General features: G+C 33.6%; 1 protein-coding gene across 1 annotated transcript in view; it reads left to right on the forward strand.

Moving 5' to 3' along the window:
- LOC144845665 (stAR-related lipid transfer protein 3-like) overlaps positions 1-22,825 on the forward strand; it is a 160,893-nt gene that overhangs the window by 90,683 nt on the left and 47,385 nt on the right. Inside the window, exons 9-11 of the mRNA XM_078703097.1 lie at positions 1,790-1,965; positions 3,808-3,912; positions 22,636-22,735. Of these exons, the coding sequence (XP_078559223.1) occupies positions 1,790-1,965; positions 3,808-3,912; positions 22,636-22,735 (381 nt within the window). The remainder of the gene's footprint in view (positions 1-1,789; positions 1,966-3,807; positions 3,913-22,635; positions 22,736-22,825) is intronic.

Here is a 22,825-nt window from a genome sequence, read left to right on the forward strand (position 1 = left end):
TCTCATTTTCGTGAAGTTGTGCTTCTTCTATTTTTTAAAAACTTCAGAGTTGCGCAACGTGACTTGCGCACGATTTATGAAGTTCAATGATTGATCATAGATTAAAAAGTCATTTTGTATTGACACTTGGTGAAAATTTAATTCATATCGAGAGTCAACATTCTGTGAATTAAAAATGGCATGTTTCACACAAAGTTACGCGCACACACGCATTTAAAATTTTAAAATGCGAAAAATTAATCAACTTTTTATGCGAATCATGGGATTTTGTATGCGTACGGTGCACTCGGAGTATAAAAAGCATTTATATCTACAACTTATCTACTTGCATTATAAGATTTAAAAAAATTGGGCTCATGGTTGATCCAGAGGAGCTATAATAGAATAAAAATAGTCATGATTTTTACAATATTTTTTTACATTTTTAACTAAATCGCGTGCAAATTCATATATATAAGTCATTTCAAGTGGAAATCAGAATAAATAGACACTCATTAAAACGTTTTCTGGAAGCTGTTGAATTGTAGATACAAATTCATGCAAAAAAAAAAAAAATGAATTCATGTAAATTTTTTTTTGTATCGGATTTTGTGACTTCATCATATGGCCAGTTGAATTTTCCTCTTTTGTGTAACATTTAAAAGAGCGCGCATCTATATTCTACGTATCCAAATTTCTTCAAAACGTTAATATGTTGTTGCTATCTTCTTGTTTCATTTTGATGATGTGATCATGGTAAAAATTGGAATAAAAGACGGGTCACGTAATTTTACCTATGCTAAACTGTATGTAGTATGTATACAGTATATAGCGTATACTGTTAGACAAAAATAGAGAGCACACATTTTATTTTCTTCAGGTCATAATGCTATAATCTTTTTTCTTTGCACAATATTCTAAAGTATGATGTGCATGTGGCGTTTGTCGTGCGGTAAACTTGTCAAAGTGACGAGTTCAAATCTAGTTTTATCTTGTGTTCTCCTTTCATGTTAAAACTGGATGTTGTAAATCGTAATTCTAAATGTAATTTTTTATTTTACTCCTTATTAGGCTTTTGTCCAAAAATTAATTGTGTTTATATATGTCTATTGACCTTTTGTATATAGTAGAGAAATACAGGTGTCTAGAAAACTCAGAGCTCAGATATATCTGAGTTTTCTAGATCATCAAATGATTGGTTGGTAGGTCATTTGGATTATTCCATTATTAATCAGAAGGTAGGTCATTTGAAATACTAGAGTATTATGAAAACTGATTACTGTATGTTTTCTTACTAATATTGTAACATGTAGAAGCGGCCTACGGCTTACAGTAAGTCATAAAGAAAATAAAGTGCATATTACCGTTAAAATGTAGGCCACGAGTTGACCACTTCTAGCCTAGTAGGGCCAGGCCTACTCCTCGCGATACATCGCAATAGCGCCCACACATTGAGTCTTGAATTGGGTTTGCTTCGCTAGGCTAGGCCTAAATGCTAATTTTAAAAGGTGTATACTGTATTTCTTTATGATTTAAGTCATAGGCCGCTACTACAAGTTACAATAATTATTAGTAAGAAAACGTATAATACTGTAGTATTTCAAACAAGCTACCCTCTGATTAATATGGAATGATCCATTTGATAATCTGGGTTTTCTAGTTTCATTCTGGAACTAGAAAAGTCAGATCTTGATATCTAACTTTTCTAGATCTTGAAAAGTCAGATATCTGAGTTTTCTAGATCTAGAAAACTCACATATATCTGAGATCTGAGTTTTCTAGACACCCAAGAAATACTTATATTTCACAGGCCACTATAAATGCAAGTGTTCAGGAAATATTTAATGTGTTGTGGAATGGTATTGATGACACAGTAAAATGGAATACTACCGTTATTGAATGCCGACTTCTTCATTCGATTACTTCTTCTGCTGACATTGTTTACAGCGTTGCTGCTGAAGGTGCTGGTGGGGTAATTTCCAGCAGGTATATATAATATATCATCTTTTTCAAATGATCCTGACCATTTTTTATTTAAATGCAACCTCATTGGTGACATCTGCAAACCCAATCTTTCCATTGTTACACAATTCAATTCAAATTCTTTATTGCAACAAGGTAAGCATTGTTGAATTTACAATATTTAAATAGCAATTAATATATATATATATATATATATATTTGAAATACAAATTCACATTACAACATATGAAAATTACATTAAAATATAAACCAAGTCATCTTAAATATATAAAGTATTATGATATAATATAAAACAGGCTCTTTGAATCATGTGTTTAAGTTACAAGTATTGAAAATTATCTGTTAATTTAGTATTTTTTTTATAATATATTATTAATTCTCATATATGGATCAATTACCAGGAGTCTCCCACCAGGAGGAAGGGTTCCTCAGACCACCCTTCAGTTTTGTGAAGTACTTCCTGAGGTAGGGTTCTTGAGATAGGGTAGTCTAAGGGTCTGTTTCTGCTGAAAAATAAAAATAATTGATTTTTCTTAAGTACCACAAACCACAGAATTGACCGCGTTGCAACTGAAAATTTTCTCCGACGTTAATCAGTTATCTGGTAAGCGCTTTTTAAAAATCATGTCATCCATACCCACAACGCAGTTCAAGTTATGGAAGGCCGATGAGAGTTGCATAAAACTCTCACATGTAGGATTAAAAATTAAAAATTGAACTCTAAAGTATAAGCTATATTATTTGTAAAATAAACATCTAGGCCTACTACCGTACCACGTACAACAACAGAATAATGATTTTATATTAATAAGGGCACGTCGGCGAGAAAGTTCGTTTCGCCGTTGGTTCTACTCTAGGGCCTAGCTAGGCTATAATTTCTAGCGAAAACAACAGGCCTAAAAAAGGACATGCAAAACATTGTTAGCCTGGACTGGTCGGATGTAACGGTGTACTTGTAACACAGAATCCTGGAGTCTCTCTGTATAATTCTCCCCCACAAAATAATAACAATCAAATGTTATCTCATCGGTCCACATCGTTGTTTTGCTGATTGTCGTCGATCGTGCAAATAAATAGCATGCTTCGTGCGTGAGGGTTGCCATACTCTAGACGTCAAAGTGTGGTCAATAATCGCTATTTGTGTTGCAGCTAAAAACTGCTCCGCAATAATCAGTTAAAACAGGAAATAATCAGTTAAAACATGCAATGGATTGAGTGTTTTTAATCGATTATTTCATTTTGCGCGTTTCTGCTGCCAAAAAATAATTGAAAATTGAAAAAAATAATCGGTTAATAACCGATTATTCCTGCTCAGCAGAAACAGGCCTTATTCTAAGGAATTCCTTATCCTTCCTGTAGGGGACTCCCGGATGTATTCAACCAACTGCATGTTTCTGAAGTTTCTCAATGGTATCGGCCAGTGTACCAAATAGGACATGCATATTCTATAACTGATCTAATAACATTACAACCAAAGTATCTTAAGAGTGTGGGGGTTAAGGCCAGCTCAGTTAAGTTGCTTCAAAAAATAGATCCTCAAATTACACTTTTTAACAATATAATAAATGTGATCTTGCCAAGACTTAGATATGGTAACCCGTGTAATTTCACCTTAATTTGCATATTTAAGCTAATTTGCATATCATTGGAATGAGTGACAGGTATGATGCTCAAATTTTGATCATCATAAAGTATGTGACCATCTAAAAAAGAAAAATCTTTGTATTCAATTTGTTTCACTCAAAATGCTAGATTGCCTAGCCTAGTATGATATTTCAACAACCAGATTATTTAAATTGTTCTAGTATCTTATATTTATTTTCCTTTTTATGTACGTATTGTTAGGGATTTTGTCAGTGTGAGATCATATGAAATTGATGGTAATGTTTATTGTTGTGCATCAAAATCTGTTGACTATTCTCAATTGAAACCAGTAAAGAAATATGTTCGGTAAGTTTTTGTTTGTTATATTAACAATGATTTGGGCCATCCAATTCCCTGAAAAACTTCTCCTGGCTGCTCTAAATGTCATTTGGTGACTGCAATATTTGGTAAAGTTTTATTCTTCTGATTATACACTGACATTTATAAATGATATAGTTAAACCTAATACACTTTAGAAGTTGTGTGCTTCACTAGCTTACCTTTAATGAGTGTACATAAATGGCTCTCAGAAACATGTTTGTAACACATCTGTTAATTAGGCATTCATGGCTTGTCACAGAACTTCCTTCAACGTCATGCGGTACGGCACTCTCAGGCATTGCTAACTGTTGGCTGTTTATTTTGTTGTTGATTTTATGGAGAGCATCCCCACTTGTATCCATACAATATGCATATTTATGAGCTAACTCAGATCAAAGGTTAAATTAAACCGGAACACATTTGTCTGACAGACAAATGGCTTCCGTTTGATTAATTTTTACTTTAAATTAAAAAATTAAATTTTTCAATCCAATTTTTGGTCAAAGTGAATAACTTTTATGTACCATTCAAATGGCCTATTGAACAAAAATATTTTAAACAATTATTTCAGGGGGACAATATATCTTTAATGCTAGAGAGTTGTGAAAAATTCAACTCTCTAGCATTAGTGGTCTTCGAGATATGAGATGACTGTAATTTCACCTCCTTATTTGCATAATTCATTTAACTTGTACTACTAATTTGCATACTTTCAGTCCTTTTTTTGTAAAATGTTTCATTAGAGCAAATATAAATTATAATAAATAAATTATACATTCTGAATAAATCATTGAAAAATCAATTCTTTCTGACTAGTAGTTTTAGTAAACCTGTAATTTCACCCTAATTTTCATAATTGGCATATCATCAGGATGAGTGACACAAGTGCTAACATCAAATTTAATAAAAAAACAAAAATCTCTGTTTGCAATTTGTTTCACTCAAAATGCTAGATTGCCTAGCCTATATACCAAAGGTAGGTTTAAAATGTAATATCAGTGTCCAAAGAAAAGTAAGAGAGTCTGACATAAGAGTTAAATCTGACAAACTCGTAGTTGTAATAATGTGTGGAGAAACGCTTCCACCTACAAAGTGGCATCATGGCATGGAATTTGATCACTCCCAGGTGAAAATTCCAGTTGAGACCAGTTTGAAATTCCAATTGGTCTAACTGGTTTTCAACTGGATTAGTTCAACTGGTCCAATGGTTTTTCCAACTGTTTTTTCAATTGGTCCAACTAGTTGGAACTACTATAACCATCCGATTCTTTTGGTATAGGTGACCACATATGTATAAACTGGATACCAAAATCTAGACATATCAGTAACTTGATGAGGAAGGTTATGGTACGCCCATATTTTGCTACTTGCATAAATAACTTTGGTCAATATCTGCAAAACCAAAACTGAGAAGGTGTTAACAATGGTAACACTAAATGTATTACTGTCGAGGGTCCAGAGAAATGTATGAGTCGAGAATCGAAATATCACACGGTTATATGCTTCTTTCAATCTTTATTTACCAATACCGTGATAGAGTTGATTAACTGTGAAACAATAAAAATGACATAATAGTATGGTTAGCTATTAATTATAATGTTCTTGGTTCTTAATTTTAACTGGTTTAAAGACACCTTCCCTACAATTTGTGACGTTTTGTAAAAATAATACATATATATTACTTTAAAAACATTAAACCAGGTCATTCCTTGTCTTAAATGTACGTTTTATGGTAAATTATGATAAAAAGTGAGAAACAATGCACTACCTTAGTAGCTCGCGGCGACTGACCTCTCGTGGACGGTCTTTAGGCCTAGCTTAGCTAGGCTTAGTTTTGAAGGCCTAGCTGGTAAACATCGGTAACGTACGAACATCGTACGCTAGCTATATACCTAACCTGACGTTGTATAATTGCTGCATTAATTGTCTTTCTATTTTAGCCAGACTTCGTTGATACAAATTGGGGAAAACCCGGTATTTTCGCTGAAAAGTTAGGAGTCTTCCATTTGTTTTGGCCTCACGATCGATCGAAAAGTGGGTGAATTACAGAAGAAAAACAGAAATATCAATCCGCCAGAATGCATTTTGGGATTTATAGCGGGCCGCTATAATTATTAGAATCGACTTATTTTTCACATTTTTAACCATTTAAAGACGAAAAAAGCAATAGGACCATATAGTATTATTTTTACATTAAATATAGTTTGTGATCTTAAATTAGATCTAAAAAACGTAGGGAAGGTGTCTTTAACATGACCTATATAAACAATTGACAAAATGATAATATTAACATTTATCCATCAGCAACAACCGCAATTAATACAGTCTTCTATAATAATGCATAATTGGTGTCCAGTATTACTATTACTATTATAATATGAGCATAAATATCAGCTATTCAAACAACAATTTAACCCAAAAAAAACAAGCATATAAACTGTTATGCTTTCATAGAAGCAACAGGTATCTTACTTATGAGATGGTCCCTGAAAGTTAAAACAAAGTTATCGGCGCTACTGCAGTTTCGCACCACACCGTTATATCTTCGATTTATCACCTAAACTTTCCTTTTTCACACTCACAACATAATATTATGTATTAAACATGTTTATACGATTCGACCACTTACGAAGTAATTTTTTTTAAATAACAATACTTTTCAAAACATTTTAAACAGTATTGAACTCGCTGCAACACACTGCGAAATGTTCGCCATCTTATATTTATCACTTAATTGCCAGAATGTATGCTTCATTTTCCCAAAAAAATGTAGAAACTATAGAGGGCAGTGTTATAAAATCCGATTACACATATATAGGCCTATTTAGTTTTGAAAGGCAAGAAGTGTTTTCAGCTGGCGAAATAGAGGTTAAATTAATATTTCATTATTAGTATTATTATTCATATTAATAATAATAGGTCTGACTCCTATCAAAGAAAATTATCTCGGTCACTAATCAATACATTCACTAAAACAAAAACAATAATTTTCTATTTTTTAATACAGTGAGTGAATCCATTCTGTGTTTTACATATTGAAATTGAAATATGGTTTATGATTTTTAAAACTGCGAATTGTTTTTTAAAAAATAAAATGTTTTATGTACGGACTCATATCGTCGCCGTTTTGATGTACAGCTGGTTCTTTATAAAAACCACTCTCTGCAGTTTAAAAATAAAAGCAGAAAATAAAACATACATTGATTTCTGGCAATTTTCTAATTCTAAAATGGCCACAGTTCGATCGAAGTATTCGAGGAAAAGGAGCTGTTTTGAAAGGCATTTTTTATTGTGATAAATGTAATTTAACGGTGGCTAAATCATGGGAACATGTTACATAATGGCCCAAAATTGTATGATGTGAGTGTGAGAAAAAAATTAGGTGAGAAATCGAAGAAATAACAGTGTGGTGCGAAACTGCAGTTACCGAAAGTACCAACCATAAAAAACATCTCAAATAACACAACAAAATGACTATATTCTATAAGAGAATTGAGCTTACCGAATTCTGTAAACTTTCCCTGACTTATGGTTCAGTAATTTATACAAAAACTTTCTAAAATCTCTCTCTATTTATCTCTTATAATCTCCAGCTAACTCCTTAAATCCTGTCTTCTTTCCTTTTCACACAAAAAAGGATGTTACCAGGCAACCGCCTTATATTACAATAGGTTGGCACAACAACCCTAAAATTTTGCCCAATATTAATTAAACTAGAAGCAATGGCTTCTACAAAAGGAGAAAGGCGCAAATCTGTTTTATTAAAAAGGTAGGTCACTGATCAAAGCCTCTCTAGTAGGCGAGTGTTGACAAAGTGCGAGGCACGCCAAATATTTGTGCGAGGCATCATTTTATCATTTCCAAAAGTGCGAGGCATATAGTTTACAATTTCAAAAAGGTGCGAGGCATATCTTAACGTGCTATTATGCTATATTATAGGCCTAATAATCAATCGATACAAGCGTATCTAAATAGATTCGTGTATACACTCATCATGTTGTTTATTTTTATGTAACGATTTTTTTTTCATTCAAGTCATATCGTGTCAAATTTTACTTTTACAAAAGTGCCCAAACTATGGTTAAAAAATCTGAACGACAGTCTTCAACTTTCGATAAACAATAATTGTTATAGCGACACACTCATCAAATGACTGCCATGTTTGTTGGCATTTCGAGCGTGTTCACTTTACAATTAATTTAACATGTCTCTCAAACATAGCAGAGTGAAAATAATATTTTGTCACACCCCTGCGCCTCGATCCGGTAGACCCGAGAGATGGAAAATCCCTCTTTACTATTTAGCAGGTAGCGGAATGATTCTGCCCTCAGCTCAGAGGATTCGGCCTTGTGGCGCATTCCCCTCCTATAGCACGTGGTTTCAGCAGCAACGCACAGACTTCTCTCTGACAAAGACATTTTTGACATTCCATTCTCTAGGAAATCAACACGTGTACCTCTCTCGCAAATAAGGTGAACAGCAATTGCCAGGACAAGTTCAATAACTGGCGGTGAATAAAAGGTAACTGATATGCCGATCAAATAACATGCCGCAAAGAAAAAAATTGCGAGAATTTTGGAGCGCGTGTGAAAAAGACTTACGTCCGACAATTGTAATACTAGGCCTAAAACTTAATATGCTTAGTATAGCCCTAACCTAGATAAGAGGCCTATGTAGAAAATAATTTAATCAATTTTGATATAATAATAATTGGTGTAATATTTAATAATGATACACTATTCCTGTTTTAGTAAGCTAGGTATATTACGAATGATTTTTATTTATTGTTGTCCATGTACGTACTAATAAACCTGGCGCTAGTTTCCTTCGCTTGTATTTTTACTCCAAATTTGATAACTAACTTTATCGTGTGAATACCACATCTTAGAAGTATACCTCATGAGTACTTTAATGAAAGAATCACATAAAAAGTAACCAATAAATCCTTAAATTATTGATTTTACAGGCGTGTTTCTCGCACACTGTTCGCGAATTTCACTGATTCAATGTTCAATATTTTTGTTTCTATGGAGCGCCAAAAGAGCAACGATAATAGAGGACTAAAACTCAGTGGAATGCGTCAATATCTCATGCATTTATTGGTGAAAAACACGTTTTATTTCAATATATTTGTTAATTTGTCAATAAAAATGCTGTAATATGTTACTGCTGATACTGTTCTGTTTTCAAAGAATAATAATCGATCCTAAATTAACATCACTACCTAGTCTAGACCTAGGACATCCTACTAAGGATATTATGATGAATTTTTCTATTTTATTCTTTAAAAGGTTAACGAAACCGTGTACAGTATCAACAGTAACATTTTTCCTTACTGACAGTGACAAAATCTATTGTATGTGATTTTCACCAAATAATGCGTTAAATATATGGATTCCACAGAGTTTTTAGCCCTCTAATTAATTTTGGCGTTCCATAGAAACCAAAATATTGAACATTGAGTGTGCGAAATTCGCAGTATGCGAGAAAAACGTCTGTAAAATCACCAATTTAATGGATTTATTTACTTTTATGTGATTTTTCTTCATTAAAGTAGGCCTACTAATTCTAAGCTGTGGTATTCAGGATAAAGTTGGTTAAAATACAAGGCAGGTGCAAAAGGGAACTAGCCTAGCGTGCCTAGGCCTCTAGGCTACTTCAATTTCGGTGATTTCCTGCCTCGCAATTTTGAGAAATGATAAAATGATGCCTCGCATTTTTTGATGATGGTAAAACGATGCCTCGCATAAATTTCTGACTTGCCTCGCTTGCCTTCCCTGCCTCGCTGCCTCGCACTTTGTTACTACCCTAGTAGGCCTAGCTACTCTAGCCTCTATATAGGCTAATAATACATATATTGCTTTGCGATCTAGACATGGGTCTAGCCTAGGCTAGCCTATACAGTAGTATTAGGTGAATCATAAATTTCAGGTCATATTTCATCATATAACAATACAAATATGTGCATAGCTCGGTGGTTTGTGCTCGCGTCTATAGCATTCAAGGTACCGAGATCAAGTCTCACGTTGGAGACGAAACGAAATAAGATTTTTTTTTTATTCGTGTTGTTTGTTCAATTTTATTTCTTAGTGTATAGATTATACACATGATTTATAATGAAAAAGTAAAAAAAAGGAAACTTATGTCATTATTATTATGTAAAAAGGGTGATTTATGACATTATATGTGGAGGGATCCTTAATCGCATTGTGATACTGGCTATTTTATTGTATTGTATGTATGAAAGATCCTATCTTTCATTATTATAAATATTAATTAAAGATTCTGACAAAATCAATAGATATTAATTCATATTTTGCATCATCACATTTAAAAGAGCGCGCATCTATATTCTACGTATTTGAAATTCTTCTCTGTTAATATGTTGTTCCTCAGACAATTTTATTCCAAATTTTTATTACCTTACGTCCGTATGGTAGTTCGAAGGGAGAACATTCAAACTTTCTTGTTGTGCTTCTCTTATTGCAAACAGTAACGGCTCTAGGTATCTATCCCAGTCACTGGTCTTTCCTGACACATTCGTTTCAACATTTGTTTTATGGTACCGTTTGAGTCCGTTTGCAGATGGGTGATAAGGAGTAGTGGTTATTTGTTTAATTGAAAGAAGTTTACTTATCTGTCCCATCACCTCTGAGGTAAACTGAGCTCCCTGGTCAGTTAGCATTACACGAAGAACTCCTAGACTTGAGAAATCTTTTACCAGTGTATCAGCAACTCGTTCGGTTTGATACTAGGAAGGGGTACTGCCTCTGGATAACATGTAGCGTAATTGACAATACTTAAGATATACCTATTCTTTCTTTTGGTTATGGGATGAATAGGTCCAACAAGGTCCACGGCAATCTTGTCAAAAGGAACATCGATAAGTGGCAGTTTGCACAACGGAACTTTAGGTACCTTATTTTTCTGAATGGTTCTTATTATTATTATTATCAAAATTTATAAAGCGTCAATTCAAAGACCGAGGTACAAAATCAATGGCGCTATGCATGTTAGTGGTCGAAAAATTAAGTTTTGAGCAATTTTTTAAATAAGGCAACAGAAGACCAGTGTTTAATTTGTGCGGGGAGTGAATTCCAGAGTGTGGGTGCTGCAAAAGAAAATGATCTATGACCAAAGGTTTTAGTAGCTGTGCGTGGAAGAGAGAGTAAGAAATCATCAGATGATCTAAGAGTCCGTCCAGGTAACATAAATGGTGATTAATTGACGGATGTAAGCAGGTTGGTTAAAAAGAAGTGCTTTAAATGTAAGGAGCAAGATTTTAAATTTGATCCGATTGTCAATGAGGAGCCAGTGAAGTTCTCGAAGAACAGGTGTAATGTGAGAGCGACGGTTAGTGAAGATAGTGATTCGAGCAGCCGAGTTCTGTAGTCGTTGAAGACGATTAATTTGAAAATTCGGAAGGGCATAGAACAGAGAATTGCAATAATCAAGACGAGAGGAGATAAAACCATGAATGTGGAGCGAATAGAAAGAAAGCGTCGAATTTGTGCAATATTGCGAAGGTAGAAGTTAACTGATTTAGTTATGTAACTGATGTGTGCTTGCATGTTTACAGATTCGTCAAGTTTTATACCAAGATTAGTTACTAATTGAGAAGCATGTATGAGGGATGAGCCAATAGTGATAGAATGGGGTGCTAATTTAGTATGGATATGATTAGTACAGAAAATGATGTATTCAGATTCAGATCATTTGTTTGATAATTTGGGATAAAGGAGATACGTATAAAGAAAAAAGAATCAAGCCAAGAATAGATCCTTGAGGGACACCGCATTCCATAGATTTAGGCGAAGATCTAACACCATTTATTTCAATGAATTGTGTACGATTTTGAAGATATGAAATAAACCAGTTCAAAGCAAAGCCAGAAATGCCAAAAAAGTATTTTGTGGTCAACTGTATCAAAGGCTGCAGATAAGTCAAGCATTACAAGGGCAACTGCTTGCTTACTGTCCATAGCAACTGTTATGTCATTCAGTATCCTAAGAAGAGCTGTTTCTGTACAGTGACTCGCTTTATATGCTGATTGGAATGGGTCTAACAAATTAAAATTAATAAGGTATGACATTAACTGTGTGGAGACAACTTTCTCAATTAATTTGGCATGAAAAGGTAAATTTGAGATAGGTCTAAAGTTTTGGAATTGTTCTGGGTCAAGTGATGGTTTTTTTAAGATGGGGATGACGACAGCCGATTTAAGCTGGTCGGGAAAAATACCAGTGGACAAGGACAAATTAATAAGGGAAGTAAGTATGGTGGCAAAAGCCTCTTTGCAAGTCTTCAAAAGTGTAGTGGGAATGGGGTTAAGAGAACAAAACGCCGAAGAAGAGGAGGAAATTAGCTTAGCAACCAGAATAGGGTCAACCCAGTCAAATGAGCAGAGAGTAGCAGTGTTAGTAGTAGTTATGTTAGTAACGACAGCATGGTCAGTGGGGTTTTGGGATAGATTAGTGCGAATAGTAGCAATCTTGTTATGGAAAAAATCAGAAAATTGTTCGGCCAGATGGAAAATATTGGAATTACTCGGAAAGACTTGTTTAATACTACCTTTAAAAAAATTTATCAATAATATTAAATAATTTCCTAATATCACAATTTTAGAAGAGATGAATTTTGATTTAGCATTGCGTAATTTAGCATTGAACATTCTTTGTTGATTACCAAACTTATCCTTATCAGAAATAGATTTTGTTTTTCGCCACTGACGTTCAAGTTTGCGTAATAATTGTTTACATGCTCTGAGATTGTTGTTATACCAAGATTTGTTTTTACTTCTTTCTCGGATACGAATTTCTTTTTCCGGAGCAAACAAATCAAGAATACAGATAAAGATGCTATTAATTAATGAGTTATAACATTTTCAAAATCCTTAACTCGTTCACAGAAATGTAACTGATCAATGGACCTAATGTCACGACGCCTAATGCACTGTGCAGGTGGACCATTTTCTTCTTTGATAATTCGGTCTACATTAACTTTACACTCAATGACACAGTGATCACTAAACAAAAAACCAAGATTATTAACATCAAATATGCGAGTATTACAATCAGAATTATTAGATCAAGTAGGTTCCCAGACCGATGAGTAGGATTATTGATATGTTGGACCAGATCATAGTCATTGAAAATGTCAATAACTTTACGAGATTTACTGTTCTGGGAATCAGTTAGGTGAACGTTGAAATCACCAAGATGGATTGTAGGTCGGCTTTCGTGGAGGTACCTGTCGATCGACGCTGAAAACTCATCAATGAAAACATTTACGTCAGATGAGGGTGGTCTGTAAACTACGATGATCCTTAAATAAAAAGATTTGGAGAGCACTTTACAGCATTCATACGCAGTGGTGCAGTTCTCAACAAACTCAAATTCAAGATACGATTTAAAAAGTATTCCAACTCCACCACCACGCTTTCCTTCCCTAGTGGTATGTATGAAAGTGTAGTCAGTTGGAGTAACGGCAGTTTCAATAACTTTATTGTGATGAAGCCAGGTTTCAGTAATTACTATGACATCATAGTTATGTTACTCAATGAAATCGTACAGATCACTAGTTTTATTCTGTATTGACCTGACGTTCAATAGACATACTGAAATGGACGTGTCAGCCGGCTTAGACAGTGACGTAAGCCTATATGTTTTTTCTTATGGACACGCTTCCCTTCCCTGCCCTGCCCTGTATCGTCGATCGGAAAGCCCATTTCTCCTGGATGGAGGCTGCCCACAGAGTATCTGATGATCTTTGGCAAGTTTCGCATGAACAACAATACCTGGCCAAAAAAATGTTGTAATACTTTGTGGGTGGTTTTACCTGCTTCCTGATGTCCTCCAAGTAGGCTTTCATGTTTCATGACCTGTGTTCTATACCCCTTTGGTACTACGACTTGGGTGGTTACGTTTCCACTCTCAACTTTTGGTGATGAGTTTTTAAAGGAAATGGTTTATACTTTCCCATGGACCTGGTCAATGCTGCAGCGACAGTCCATTCTTTCTCTGCATCATCAGGTGCCCTCATGCCATGTATATTACCTAAAATAAGATCATACAACAGACTTTTCATACAAAGTGCACTTACCGATCCTGTGTAATAAGAAGTATTCACCTGAATTTTAGCAACAGGAGTCTCACGTACTGTGCCGTCTATTAGTATACATTTAGTAATTTCACCAGTTAGTTGGTCATCATTTACAAGGTCTCTGCGTACTACAAGAACTGAAACAATAGTTGAACCAATCACCCCCTTTACTACAGGCATCTTTATAGCATTAATAGAATTCAAGCCATGCTAACCTTTTGTAACTGCCCAAAGTTACCCTGCATAAATTCAATCTATGGTACCATAATCATGAGACATCCGATATCCTGCTCCGTCCTTACCTGGAGCGTCTCTTGCACAGTAACGTACCCAGCCTATGTGTTCTACAGTTCTTGGCTAAGTGACCCATCTTACCACATGCTCTATACATTTCTTCTTGTGACAATCTTTGACGATGTGACCTGTCTGATAACATTCAAAACATGTTACATTACGTAAAAAAGGTGATGGCCTATTATTGAATGTAGGTTGGTATTTAGAACGTTGTTGCGGTTGGCTATTATAAACAAGAAATGTTTCTTACAAAAAACGGCGCTCGACATTTTAAAATTAATCATTGTTCTTTCTTCAGATATATTTATGATGAATTATTAAAAAGATGTCCTTTAATCGCAAAAATACATACAAATCAAAGATAGTTCTTTAATTATGAATCACATGCCCATTTAAAAGTGGTCAATTTTGATTGTGCTGTGTGTGTGACCTCAACCTGTATAGGAATGCAACTGAATACCCTGTAGAGACAACGTGACTTCACAGCAGTACAAGTGAATTCTTCAACAACAGTCTGTTGATTCGCGTCAACCAATCAAAGGGCGAGAATCCAAAATCAACTGTGAGCCCTCATACACTCTATTTTCCCAGATGTTTTTTGGGTCCAGCAGCTAGGATCTATAAATAATAGTCGCGTTTACAAAGTCGCAAAACTGTCTACCTTAGATACTATAACTGCTGCTTGCTTTAGCTTCTGAATTAGTAGTCCTCATGGGACGTAGCTGGCTAGAGCAGCGTGAAAAGTGGTTGGTTAGAAGGTTAGGTTGACTGGTCTACGGGTAGTTTGTTATATGTCTTAGAGGAAGAACTTTTTGTAGCTAATGCCTTCTAACTCTATCCATCGGAGAAGGTAATTTTCTAACCTAGTCACATATTGGTTTCCAGTCTCACCAGGATTAGGGGTACTCGATATAAGTTTTGAACGGAACACCTCAATGTTGAAATCATATCGCTTGATATTCGCATACGCACTTTTTAGGACTAGATAATTTTCTGCATCTGTATTTGGTAGTCTCGAATATACCTCAAGCGCACCACCAGTTTAGAGCGCTCTTAAATTAGTGGCCCATTCTTCTTATGGCATGTTTCACAAAATGCGAAAAATCAATTTCTAATCAACTTTCTACGCGTTTCATGTCATTTTGAGCATGTCAAAAATTCCCACGTGCGCAAATTTTTTTTACCCGCGTGCGCACGTAGCGTTAAAAACATCTTTTATTGCATGATTTATGTTTTTCCAGTCTTTTCTAGTAATTTGACCAACTTTTAAACAATTTCGACTTAAAATCACGTCATACGAGCACGTCGAATTGGACAATTTGTGCACTTTTTTGATGAAAAAGTTAAAAAATTCGTCAAAATTATGCCTTTTTTTAAACAGTCATAGATTCTAAACTACGAGGTTAACTTTTTTTAAATTACATATTCTGGAAGTTGATGAGTTGTAGATATCGGATCATGCATCAATATGGCTAACTGGAAATGGTGACGTCATCGTATGGCCACTCGAATATAAAATATAGGATTTTTGTCTCTTTCGTCATAGCGCATCACATTTAATAGAGCGCATCTCTACTTATCCGTATTCCATTTCCCCCCATTTTTTTATATTGTCTAGGTCAATCAATTATCTTTCGCATGATTTACCATTTTTAAATTTGTTATGACGTCATCATGTTCAAAAGCGTCAATAACTTTGGTCACTTATTTTCACCTATTCTGCACAAGTGACACAAAATAGAGAGCACACTAACATTTTCTCAATGGCATAATCGTTTTTTTCTGTGCGCAATATTCTAACGTGTGACGTGCATGTGGCGTTTGCGCTGCAGATAACCTAACTTGTCCGAAGTGACGAGTTCAAATCTAGTTTAAATTTAATATTTTGTTGCTGAGATAATTTCCTTCTGAAATTGCTATCTTCATGTTTCATTTTGATAGCGTCACCATGTTAAAAATTGGAATAAATGGCAGGTCCCGAAATTTCACCTCTTCTACACTGTATGTAATATGTATACAGATTATACTGTGTACTGTATATAGTATATGACAAAAAATAGACAGAATTCAGCACTAACAACATATCATATTCTTCAGTTCAGGTCATATTGCCATAATCTTTTCTGTGTGCAATATTCCAACGTATGACGTGCAGATAACTAACTCGTCAAAGTGATTTTTTCTTTCTCCTCCATTTTTGTGTCTTGCATATCTCAAAAACTTGTAAACATAACAATTCATAACTTTATCAACATGTGACATTTACGTGAAGTTGTGCACCTCCTATTTTTGAATGATTTAATGAATTTTTATAATCGATCATAGATTAGCAATCAAATGTTATTTTTCATTGACACTTGGTAAAAGTTTAATTCATATGATGGGTCAACTTTTTGTGCACTAAAAATGGCATGTTTTACAAGAAGTTATGCGTACAACCGTATTTAAAATTTCAAAATGCGCCAAATTAATTTCTAATCAACTTAAACGCAATTTATGACATTTTACACATGTCAAAATTCCCACGCGCGCAAACAATTTTACGTGTATGGGTGCGTACATTGTATGAAAATCATGTTTTTTCTGTTGAAATATGATTTTCCAGCCTTTCCTAGTCATTTTAAAAATGATTACCATCATTTCAAATTAAAATGATGTCATATGAACACGTTGACTTAGAAATTTGCATGCATTTTAGTTGAAAAAGTTACAAATTATTGTCAAAATTATGCCTATTTTGAATCTATTATAGCTCCTCAGCTCAACAGTGAACCCCAATTGACTTATTATGCAAGAAGATAAGATATGAATTCATGCAGAATTTTTACCTCTCGGATGTTATGATGTCATCGTATGGCCACCCGATTATAAGATATATGATTTTTGTCTCTTTCGTTATAGCTCATCACATTTAAATAGCGCATCTCGCTTATTCATATTCCATTTTCCCCCAGATTTTAATATTGCCTAGGTCAATCAATTATCTTTCGCATGAGTTACAAATATCATGTCAAAATATTTGAATAACATGGGTCACCTATTTTCATCTTTACAGTAAATTTCCATCTGTTATAGCTCTTTAGAATAAAAAGTGATACTCTTGATTAAAACGTGATTTGGAAGATATTAAATTGTAGATACAAATTCATGTTCAAATTGTGCCAATCGGATGTTGTGGCGTCATCATATGGCCAGTTGAATAACAAAAGTTGTTTTCATCTTTTGCATCAAAGTTCATCACATTTAACCCTTTCACTGCATATACCCGGTAATACCGGGTATGGGCAAAACAATGATTTAATCATATTTGCCTATAATATATAGCACCCTCTATATTTTTTCGATGAACTTGAATATTTTTGCATTAAAAATGTTTTCCAGCAAAAAATGGCCCTCTATAGTAGTATTATCGTCTTGTCAATCATGCACCCTCTATAATTATATTATATATAGTATAGTATATATAATAATATTTCTATCTTGGAAAGTTGTTTTGAGTAGCGTCATGGTGGCCATTTCGAAAGTAACAAAATTTACCCGCCCCCAATAGGGCAACATCGTGTTTATCACAACACGCAAAAAAAAAATTCTGAAACAATAGTTTTTGTACTATAGTGAATTTTTGGAAAATGTCATTATTTTCACGATTTTGCCCCAAAACTTTGAATTGTGCATAATTTTTATAAAACAATAAAAATAATTCATTTTTTTTTATATTTTTTTTTTTGTTATACGTATCATCAATATCCAGTAAGAATTTCTTATAGAAAATATAGTTTTTATCATTGATTCGATAAAAAACACGAAATCCAAAATACCTGTAATAACGTCATCAATATGCAAATTACTTTTTTTTTATACCTAACTGTAGACTAACCCTTTGCCCATCACACACCACAAAAATAATTACACAATTATCTCAATTAGTATTTGTTTGTTAAAATATCATATGTTTTTCTTAAATATATCTTCAGCAGTGAAAGGGTTAAAAGAGTGCGCATTTACATTTGTATTAGAATCTCTTCAACGTGTTAATATGTTGTTGCTCAGACTATTTTCTTCCGAAATTGCTATCTTCGTGTTGCTCACGTCATCATGTTAAAAATTGGAATAAAAGGCGGGTCCCGTAATTTCACCTATGCTACACTTTATGTAGTATGTATACAGTATATACTGTGTATGCTGTATATACTATATGACACAAAATAGACAGAATTCTGCACTAACAACATATTCTTCAGGTAATAATGGTATAATCTTTTTCTGTGAGCAACATTACATATATGTATAGCGTGTATGTGGTGTTTGTCGTGCGGATAACCTGACGAGTTCCTATCTAGTTCTTCTTTCATTTTTTGTAGCTCGCCTATCTCAAAAACTTTCAAACATAATATTTTATAACGTCAGAGTTGCGCAACGTAATTTACACGCGATTTTATGAATTTCAACGATTAATAGGTTAAAAATTAAAAGTATTTTTTATTGACACTTGGCGAAAGGTTAATTCTTATCAAGGGTCAACTTTTTGTGCACTAAAAATGTTTCACAAGAAGTTACGTGCGCACGCATGCACATTTAAAATTTCAAATTGCGTAAAATTAATTTCATTCTAGAAATAAGGCGCGATTTACCAAATTTTGCCCTTACATAAATTTATATATAGATTACATAAACCAAGACAAGCGACGTGTGCTGTGCCTGACTCGAATGAGGTGAGACTGTTTTATTATGATTTGCTGTACAGTTATGTGTTCCAGATTAAAACTAATAGGCCTATGCTAGTTGAATATACAATGTCCCTACAAAAGGCAAAATTTCTAGCCACCATAGTTATTGCGACTTGACTTTACATCGTCTGGCTTTATAGCAATGGAGACAACATTGTGCCGTACAATACAGCTATACTCTCGCGGCCTAATTATTTTGAAACCGAGAATTACAAATGTAAGTATATTTAAATCATATATTTTAAATAACAAATGAATAAACTTATCTCATAAATAGTTGCCATATCTGTTTTCTTCGTATTTGTCATATAAATACTAGCTGTTTTTAAACATTACACATCGCAAATTTTAGAACCATGGTATCGCATCACACAGGCACAAAAACACATGGGCAATTTCCACCCTGTTTTTAAACTCTGACACTGACGTCATAAGGTTAGGTGTTTAATCGAAATCTATTTTTCATAAAGTAATTACCTTAACCTAAACCGCTACCAATAATTATTCATTGTGACGTCATCGTTTAAAGTTAAGGTTAAAGTCGTGGATCGAAAAGTCCCTAGGCCTTAGAGATTCAAAGTAATATATCCACAGAAATATTCAAAGATGGAAAATTTTGTATTTATTTGTCGCCACAAACATGTTACCTATAAAGCTTGGTTCCCATTAGGACGCAATGCAAGGACGTAACAAGCTAAATAGGGAAACCTTTTATAATAGCTAAATATGTACATTTTGTTCTGCATGTAATTATTTTTCATTTGAAAAAGAAATACACTATGTATTAATACTCAATATATTTTGCATAGTGAAAGCCCAATGTCATTGCCTTACCTTAATTAACCAGGGGTATATTACGTGCATTTGCATGACTTTTTGGGCATTCATCAGTGTAATTTCATTCACGAGATTCCTTGGTCAAATTGCCAATCCGCATGCATTACAAAGAGGTACAAGACTTGAAAACTGTTGGCAAGTGCGAATCTCTTTGATTGTTGTCTCAGATGTTACATTAGTGGTTATTGTTATGTTATTGGGTGAGGCCTTACTCGGAACTCGGCCTTTAGAGCGTATTGGGAATTGGGATTTAACTGTACAAATCTATAATATGGCTCTCACTGAATGTAAGATTGACAAATTAATGAAAAGATGTGAAGATATACTTTATCAAATTTGCCAGGTTAGTCCTGAAATCTAATGAATTCTGTAGCTGGTTTCCAAATTTTAGATTTGAATATAGTTGAACCTCCCTCAAAAATGCTAACTTGTTATATTGTCTGCCTTTTGTCCGTACCAAACGGCATAGTCAGAATCCCATTCTGTACATGGTTAAAATATTAAATAATAATGTGAAATAAATTGTTTAATGTATTACTATAGTAATACATTAAACAGACGTAATACAAAGTATGCTAATTTGTTAAGTTTTATTGTGGATTTTTGGGTGTTTTTCTCTGTTTTTTGTATAGTGCTTCTGATGTCTGTATGTTTTTAACTTTTTTATTGATATTTTTATATTATTTTAATTCAGCCTTGTGCTCCGAGTACGATATTTTCTTTTTAAAACCTTGAATAATAATATTAATACCTAGAATTTAATTTGTCACTTTGACGAATTATAGGTGATCATCTTTAACATTTTACTGACATAAAATTTTTAAAAACATGCACGTACATTAACATTCGATTGATAAATGTTTATGTATGCCATCCTATGACCTGATGCATTAAACGCTTTAATAGTGCTGAGTTATTATATGGCATTATATGCCATATAGAATTTATACAGTATATACTATATACCTATATACAGTGTAGCATAGTTAAAATTATGGGACACGCATCATGTTCTAATTTTTTGGTTTGATGAAATAATCAAAATATACTTGAAGATGACAATTTCGAAAGATAATGAATTGAGCAAATAAATATTAGATTTGAAAAAAAATTTGGCATAGAAGTGCGGTGCGCGCTCTTTGAAGTGTGTATTAACTTTGACTAAAGAAATTTACTTTTAGTTTAACTGGCCATATGATAATGTCACAACATCCGATGGGCTTAATTTGTATAAAAATTCATATCTACATTTCATCAGCTTTCATAATAAGTTATAACTAGAGGGTACTCTGAGAGTACAAACCTCCCCCTACTGTAAAATGTCCCCGAAAAATATATATATATTTGTTTAAATTTTTTTATATTATTTCTAAGTGTAAATAGGCTAACTGCACACTACAAAGTTGTGGATGACAGTTTGGTGTAATGGTTATGTATCCAGCCTCTCACAGTTGAGATCGCTGGTTCAAGTCCTGCTGAGGTTTATTATTTATTATCATTTTTTTATCCCTTTTTTTTTTTGTGAACCTTGATCTTTGACCCTGACCCTTCAAATTTTAACCACAATTATATGTTGAGTCATGGATCATTGCGGCTAAGTTTGGTGAGAATCGGATAAAAACTGTGGTCTCTAGGCAGTAAAATAGTTTTTTGTTAGTTGTGACCTTGACCTATGACCTTTTCCCCTCAAATTCGAACTCGTCCGAGCTATTGGGGCATAGATCATTGTGGCCAAATTTGGTGAGAATCGGATACAAACTGTAGCTTTCAGGCTGTTCACAGACACACACACACACAAACACACAAACATACAGGGGTGAAAATATAACCTCAAAATATATATAGTGAATTTTATTGATTTTATGACGAGTTATGGAGATATGATTGATAATGTGATTTCACAAAATGGCGTACAAATGACGTCACTGTTGAGTGATCATGCTGTAAAGCTTATTAGGATTAAGTTAAAGTATTTGAAAGACATTGTGAAAAATTTGTGATCATTGACATTTAACTTTTTGAGATAATTGTTACACAAATTTGTACAGAGAGAAAAAGATTTCATGCAATAACAATAGGTGATCATTTTATTCTAAATGATCACCTAATAAAGATTTCATACAATAACAATAGGTGATCATTTTATTCTAAATGATCACCTAATAATAAAAAAAATTTGTGATCATTTATATTTAACTTTTTGAGATAATTTGTTTACACAAATTTGTACAGAGAGAAATAAATAATAACAATAAAGATTTCATACAATAACAATAGGTGATCATTTTATTCTAAATGATCACCTAATAATACATAAATGTATCAATCAATATAGACTTACTTTTTGAAAGGAATGTTTAGTATAGTGTACTAAATAGTATGCCTATTAACATATATAATTATAACAAATCAAAATGCTGTTAACACTGAAGTTATAAGATAAATTTAATCAAAATGGTTTTGCAATATAAGTCCCTTAAATTATATTGATCATGTGAAAAAATGCCTTTGATAGGACTGGAACCTGCGACCTCTCGCTGACAAGATGAGTTCATAACCACACATAAGGCTTTATAGTTTGGATACATTGTATCCGCAAAGACGGCGGATATCATATCCGTGGATATCATATCCGTAAGTTGTGAGATGCTATGTAAACTGTTACTGTTTGTTACACGGTGTCCCAGTCAAACACTATATTTTAAATCTAATAGGTCAATAATATTTGAAGTGCTGTTTTACTTTTCAGTGGAGAAAATGGACCAGGTGGTTGGGTTGCTGAGCCTATTGATGATAATCCAGATATATCTAGATTTATTTGGATTTTAAACACAGACCTTAAGTTTATGGTACGTTGACAACTTAAAATTTTGTATATAGTTAAAAATAATGTTTTTAAGTGTTTCTGTCTTTCTAAAAGGAAGTGAATACGATAGTAT

The sequence above is a fragment of the Antedon bifida genome, chromosome 1, assembly GCF_963402885.1.
Source record: "Antedon bifida chromosome 1, ecAntBifi1.1, whole genome shotgun sequence".
Taxonomy (NCBI): Eukaryota; Metazoa; Echinodermata; class Crinoidea; order Comatulida; family Antedonidae; genus Antedon; species Antedon bifida.